The 7453-nt window shown below is 36.4% G+C and overlaps 1 protein-coding gene across 3 annotated transcripts in view; it reads right to left on the minus strand.

The window, feature by feature from the left end:
• LOC129004831 (dystrobrevin beta-like) overlaps window positions 1-5290 on the minus strand; it is a 31769-nt gene extending 26479 nt beyond the window's left edge. For all 3 annotated transcript variants that reach the window (XM_054433483.1, XM_054433484.1, XM_054433482.1), the window contains exons 1-5: window positions 5113-5290; window positions 3207-3420; window positions 2577-2662; window positions 1110-1261; window positions 624-732 (exon numbers count right to left, since the gene is read on the minus strand). In XM_054433483.1, the coding sequence (XP_054289458.1) occupies window positions 624-732; window positions 1110-1261; window positions 2577-2662; window positions 3207-3420; window positions 5113-5260 (709 nt within the window). In that variant the 5' untranslated portion in view covers window positions 5261-5290. The remainder of the gene's footprint in view (window positions 1-623; window positions 733-1109; window positions 1262-2576; window positions 2663-3206; window positions 3421-5112) is intronic.
• Window positions 5291-7453: the final 2163 nt, after the last annotated feature.

The raw sequence follows: 7453 nt of genomic DNA on the forward strand, positions 1-7453 counted from the left end.
GTAAACTTAATTTTTTTATTCTAACAGCTGATGATTAAATAAATTGCAGACAAATGTAAACAAAAACCCAAAACAAATTATTCTTGCTATACGAACTCCATGCTAACTTTCACCTTCTGTGGGGCTGGGCCCATTGGGAATTTTGTAAAAATCGCTTCTTATTGTCTGCCTACGCTATGAGAGGAATATGTATGCAAAATCTCATGCTTCTAAGGGCTATGGTTTTGCCTGTGCGTTGATCGGAGTTTCACATTTATATATAGAGATTGAATTTATATTAGTTTTTGTATCCGTGTTTTATGTGGTTGTAAATGGCTGATATATCTCCACAATCCCAGGGACAAAGTAATCTTGTATTGTTATGTGTTTCAAAATTAACCACAAGTTCAAAACCGATGGTTGTATAACCAAATTCTAGCTCACCTGACATTATTTCCAGGTATTGCAATTTTTCAATCAAACAAACATTGTTTATGGAAATTAGGAAAAACTACAGTTTATTTTTATTTGAAAGGGGAGTTTGTAAAAGTTTTGGCAGTTGTTCGTTGCTGACTGCTGTGTGTGTGGGGTTAAAATCAAAAATGTTTTTTAAAAAGTAATGAGCTTCAATAAACATTACTTACCACTCTCAACGCTGGTCAGCCGATGCAGTAGAGGGAACCAAACCAAACAATGTGGTCCTGGGTCAGACATCATGGTGTCCATGAAGTCGTTCACAGTCACTTTGCCATTCTGTACAAAGAAAATAATAAAAATAACCTCTCACGAATAGATACAATGAAGTGACTACAGTAATTGAACTGATAAAATTTATAAAGTGCAATTTCTCTTTGTTTCAAATGTCAACAAACACGAAAGCAGTCCAGAATGTAACAGACATCTTGGCTGACCACAGCAGTAGGCGGGACCAAACCAATGTTATAGTGAGGATTAATGTGATTGGTGGTTGGGGAGGGGGGGACTTTGACTGATGCATTAATGATGAAAATCATAAAATATATTCCCTGTTACATTTGTAAAAATCGTCGACTCACAATTACAGAACTCTAATCATTTACCCAAATTTTAAAACTTCAATTATAAAAACGTAGGCCTAATGGGAAACTTACCCCAGAGAATATATCAGTTGCAAGGTTATCATTGAAGCTAAAGCTGGGAGATTCATACACAGCAGCTGGGAGACAAAGAACTTCTCTTAGGTACTCAGAGAACTTCCAGGCCACCATGTGTCCATTGCCATCACAAATCTGGGAGAAAATGTCTGAAAAATAAACCAGTAAGTAAAATATGGTATAAATTTAAATATGAATGTTATGGGTATACAAAGGAGCTTTTAAAGCACAAGAGTAATTTTTAAGTATAACTTCTACTCTCTGTGATTGGATAGCCTACACCCAAGGCTATCCGAATGTGCGGCTAATCCAAACCACCAGTTGGGGAGAAACAAAAGTTTGTGAATTGTACATACATTTTGAACGGAACCGACAAATTTGGAATAATTAGAAATAGGCCTAGCATTCATGGATTCATTGACAGAATTCTTGGTAAGAAGAACAAGATCAGGGAAGATAAACATGGTGTTTTAGCGAATTTCCCTATAGGGAAGTAGCTATTACCGTAGGTCTCATGGTAAGACTTAAGCCCGGGACCGATTTCCTTTTTCATTTTGACGTCCCCAGAGGCCAAAAACACCATCCGTTCAAATTTTTATATATGTGTCCGTGAACTTGATAACTTGAGTAATTTTTTTTCAGATTTTGATGAAATTTGGTTTGAAGGTGTAAGGCAGGATAAACTTGAATGAGTTTGCAAACCAGCTTGATCGGACCATGGGAACAGGGTTTTATGGGGGGTTTTAAGGGGTAAAAATAGGTTTTTCTAATTTTTGACCCTCAAAACATAAAATTTCCCAATTTCTCTCTAGACCTTCTTAACACGTTGGGTGCTGATGACGGGAATTCCCGCAATTGCTTAACATTGAAATAAATGCAACTTTTATGTTCAAACATGTCGACAGCACAAATAGTGTTAAAGAGCTTAAAAACAAATAATTCAGTACATTAATATGTTTTTGTACGGTTATTGGTTACGGAGAAAGCTCAAGAAATTGTAAATTTAAAATTCCCATGTTATTCTTATGGAGAATATTGTAAAATGTTGGAGTTTGCTTGTTTATGTTCGAATATATTCTGATCAAACTTGGAAATTTATTGATTTTATACTAAGCTAAAATTATTTTACTTAAAAACACACTTTATTAGATTCCTTGTAGCAGCAAACCTAGGTACCTGGCTAAACCTAATGTTATTTAAATAGATTAATTGAAAATCATTTCAGGCAAATGGAAATTGGCTTAGACGGCAGGTTTGCTGCGTCGGGGGTATTTAGGATTTATTGTGGAAATAATATAATGGCCATTTACAGCTATAGGGTAAAATACATTTTTTAATACTTTACCTATGCAATTCTAATGGATTTCCGGTTGATAAAAAAATGTAGTAAATCTGAATAGGGTCTGGTTCCAATTAGTTGGAGTTAGCAGGACTTTTGTGTATTTTAGTGTGATTTGTACTTACATCTTAGCTTATCCATCAACTTCCCCGCACACATGGTAGCCAACGCCACTTTAATAGAGAATACTCTAATTCTTCCGAGAGTTTCACTGAAACATAATGCACATTATTATATGTTTTATATTTGGTTTTCAATCTTATGTAGTTAGTTACAAAATATTCAACTGTATTCTTAATAAATATTTGTATCAAAAACTCACTAAAGTTGTGGAGCCTTGTTATTGGGTGTATTAGTTAATTATATTTTTTGTATTAATCGTCTAAGTACTAAATTTTAGTTTGAACAGAAATGCAAAAACTTTATTAATCTCCTAAAATGTTTAGGCTAAATTCATTTTTGGCAACTTGTACAACCTGTATATTTTCATTTTTACCAACTTTTCCAGACAATGATCTATTATTTCCAGCTAAAACAGCCTAGTGTTTTTTGTTCACGCATCTATTTTGTGTACACCAGCTTTTTAGCATCTTATAATTATTCTTGACTTTGTTGATAACCAGGCGTACAATATTTCTTATGCCACTAAATGACAAGAGGTAACCTAAGTTAAATAACCAGTGCTGTGTTTTTGGATACAAATTCCACTGAAGTTGAAAAACTAAAAATAAAATACTGACAACAAAACAACTTACATGGCATATGCAGAGAGTAGCCAGTTTAACAACAGACTAGTGAGAGATTCCACATGGACTTGTTGTGCTAACGGAAGACGCTTGTTCAGATTGTGGTACAGACTAGAAATTAGCATTTCAAGTCTCGAAACATTAACTTCAGTTTGAGGCTCCAATGTGTTGAGACCATTTTCTCTGAATGCTTCGATAACGTTCCAAATATCAACTGAATGCACTGAAAAAGTAATTTTAAACTACATTTGGCACACATTTTTTCTGTTAAAATTCTTATAAATTTGTTTTATTTCAGATAAAAATGTATAAGTTTATAAATATAGGGCCTGTTACATTTATAAATTAAACTTAATTATATGTGCTATTAAATTAATCTTTCATCACATGAAATGTGACTGTTGAAGTCTTAGGTTGCTGTAAAAACATTTAATTTTTTGGGGTGCTTTCAAGAAAGTTATGTCACTGGAGTTTTTAATGGTTTTTTATGACTAAAAGAAGGAATATGGCCTAGGATAGGTACTAAATTTTCTTAGCTAGACTACATTTAAAAAAAGCTTCTCGAGGTAAGATAAATCAACAATTTGGTTCATTATATAACCTTAACTTTAGCTTCCAAATCTAAACTAACTTTGAAACACTACATTCTGCCACAAATCAATCCTCATTAAGCCTGACCTACCTTCCTAACAAGCCTTAATAGGAACTGATTGGTTAACAAAAATCAATGCTCGGTGGCACTTGTAAATTTCCTATTAGGCCTAGGCCTAGTTGTTTCCTATTAGAAACAAAACTTAGTTATTTTAGCTTCAATTTGACGTAGCCTATAAAATGTTTAGCTAGCTTGAATAGCACCCAAACAATTATCATTTAAAATCCTGGCACTCTTTTAACAACACCTTGTATTACTATCTAGGTTCTCGTGGTCACCTCACACCTTAACTTATAATGCATCTAGGCTAACTTAACTTCCGAATTTGTACAGCCTAATTCTTTTTATAAAACTCTGCATCAGCGTAAAATCACGTGGCATTTACAGGTTTTCAACACGACTTGAAGAGGGCTTGGCCTATTGCCTGTTGCTTCATGAGGAAGTATAGGCCTAAACTAACTTAAGCTTGGGAGACAGAGAAGTAAGATACCTAGAGGAAATATTCAATGGTACCAGTACACTAAGTCGTGTCTAGCACCAGTCACTTGTGTCTAGTGCAAACTCTATTAAGTTAGTCGTCCCCTATCGCCTCTCCTCTCCCCCCTCATCATCACGAACTACAGCGCTCATGCTGTAGGAAAAGCCTGTGTGGGCCTATTACATTTTAACTGCTATAGCTTAGTAAACAATATTTAGCCGTTCAGGCTCTTCCTTACTCGGTACTAGGCCTAGTATATTTCCACCATTCTAGAGCTAAAAATGCACAGTTGTTCCATAAGCATGTTTTTTTTCTATAGGCCTATCTTAACTTTATCTCTGTGGCTCAAGTGAAATTTGTTGTCCAACTCTGTTTATTCAAATTGGATACTGGTAACTGAATGGCTGACATATGCCTACAACATTGGCAGTATTAAGTTTAACTACAGTGCTGACAATTTAGGAGACAAACAAAACTGGCTAACAACCAGGTTACTAGTACCTGGAAAACTAAAAGTTTAAGAAGTGCTGTATAATAGGCCTAACTTAAGGCATAACGTTTTCTTAGGCACAACACAGCAATTGCCAAAACTAAAACCACCATTTCTTATTACAGTATGTTAGTCTTACCATTTGCTTGTTTTAATCAATTAGGCTACAAAACCCTGCGCTAAATGTAAATGTGTCTTGTCTGTTGGTGTTGAGAAGGAATAGCCTAAACTTAGGCCTCCTGGGCTAGAGTGAGAAGATAAACTAGGCTAACTTATCTATGAGATGTTTACTTACAGTGAAACTTCTTTTGGATGAATCTTAATTTACACGCAGTTCGGTAAGAAGCAAATCTTATCATATCAAAATTTTGGCACCTCATTTCTTGAAGTAATTGTAACCTTTGCTCTGCAGCTCTGGTACTGCTTCCACTTTCATCACCCATCCTTGGTGGATATTATTCACTACAATGAGGTTCTGCAATGACAATGACAGGGTAACTGTTCAAAACAACAAATTTATTCCTTGTCAGCGATATCACAACACACGAACACACCCAAAATTCAAAGCTAAGCGGTCGTTAGCAATGCCATAGAATGTTGAGATAAGTACCAGCAGTAACAGTAACACCTGTCAGATGTCAGATCAATACACTCACTCCAAAACCAAACTCCAGAACTCCTTCTGTCTGACGTCTGACCTCAAGTTTCTGTTCTCTCCTCCTTCTGCAACTCCATTTCAAAGACTAGTAATCAGACGAGTTTAGTTTGTTGCTCCAAAAAACCACAGCCACCCTTAACCATAGATTAAACATACTCCTTATGGTATTCTGGGTATTCTTAATCTATGCTTTTACTTTTACAACTCCAAAAGCTCAATGAGATAGGTCTTTGGGGGGTAGCAGATTTTTATCCCCCTGGAATTTTACCCCCTGGGCAAACGTGACGTCACAAACCAGGGGGTAATATTCCAGCCGCGAAATTTTGACTTTCGCGACATCAGTTCGATAGATTGAACGCGGAATTAAACGTATATTTTCACGGTTATGAATTGAATCAGAACACATCAAATTATTAAAACCTAGAGTGTACGGGCCGGAATTTTACCGCTGGACTTTTACCCCCTTCATGAGGTCAGCTCAAAATGTACGGGCCGGATTTTTACCCCCTGGCCAGATATAAATTAGTGAGAATGGTTAATTCTCTTCATTCAGTTTTAATGTAATAGTAAACATTTTATTTTTAAGTAGCCTATCTTAATTTATTTGTAACATCAACTAATCGAACATGTTTTTAATTTTAATTTTGAGATTAGAATATTAGGATTCGATCATTGAAGCCAACTGTTGGTTAATATGATCAAAATTAAACAGCGAATGTTGTTTACTTAGATGAGATTATAAAATAAATAAAAAAATGTAGGCTACTTAATAATAAAATGTTTACAATTAAATAAAAATAAAAATAAGAAAATCAATCATTCTAAAATCAATCATTCTTAATAATTTTTATATCCTGCCAGGGCGTAAAATTCCGGGGGGTAAAAATCCAGGGGTAAAATTCCGGGGGTAAAAATCCGAGGGGTTAAATTCCGTGGCTAAAAATCCGGCCCGTACATCTTCAGTTGTCTAAACGCTAGTTATATGGACAGGAGGTAAAATTCCGGTTTTTATTGCTAATCTAATTAATCACGCTCTGTCTATTTTCATTAGACTTCCAAATCAGCGAGGGTAAAATTCCGCCCGCGAACAAACTTTTGAGCGCTCCAGGCTACTACGTCATAGGGACGTCAGACTCAGCTTTGCCCAGGGGGCAAGTGGTAAAAATCCAGAGTGGTAAAATTCCGGTGACCCGTCTTTGGAGTTTGGATCACTAGCACGAACACCTTTAACTCCAGGCAACGGCCTTCGAAATGGCAACGTCGCAAGTAGGGTTCAAATCAAATCAAATCGTTTAGAGTATTGCAAAAACAAAATACATTAGCACCGTCAAAAAATGTACACAGAATATCTGTGTATGGTAATATGTTGTAACAGCTGTGTTGTTTTGGAGGCAGCTAATGGTATCTGTGTATTTTAAAACTGTAATTTGAAAGCTTGGTTAAATTAAAAATACGCGAATTGATGAGCTAGGTGACAGGTGGCACCTGTCTCCCATGTTATCTTATGGGACGTCTTGCGCTATACGCTACGCGCTACTTGCAAACGTTGCCAATTCTACCAGGCAGTGGCCTGAAGTTAAAGAGGTGGCAGTAATCACTAGCACAGAGCAAATGGTGCAAATACTCAGAGTTGAAAATTCTTGAAAAAATTCTTAAAAAACAGTTAACGAAACATACTTCGAAAAAAGAGTGCGAGTATCACATGCAGTGCACTATTGATATAGCAACAATGGGTGGGACAAACCGGGACAAACGTGCGGCACAACTGGATTGTGTGGCTGCTCTCATTTAACTAATTGCGTGTGTTTTGTCAGTCGTCCCGTCGTACGGTTGTCCCGCCGAGCCGCAGCAGCATGCGGTGGATCCCGTCGACGAACCGCAACCGCAACAATGTGACCACGCCCATTATAAAACCCATGTGTTTAAATCATCCCGCCGGGTCTCAATTGACCAGACCGGCGAAATGGGATATAGTGAC

This window comes from Macrosteles quadrilineatus, unplaced genomic scaffold (genome assembly GCF_028750875.1).
Source record: "Macrosteles quadrilineatus isolate MER2022 unplaced genomic scaffold, UCM_ALF_1.0 Scaffold_11__1_contigs__length_5352618, whole genome shotgun sequence".
Taxonomy (NCBI): domain Eukaryota; kingdom Metazoa; phylum Arthropoda; class Insecta; order Hemiptera; family Cicadellidae; genus Macrosteles; species Macrosteles quadrilineatus.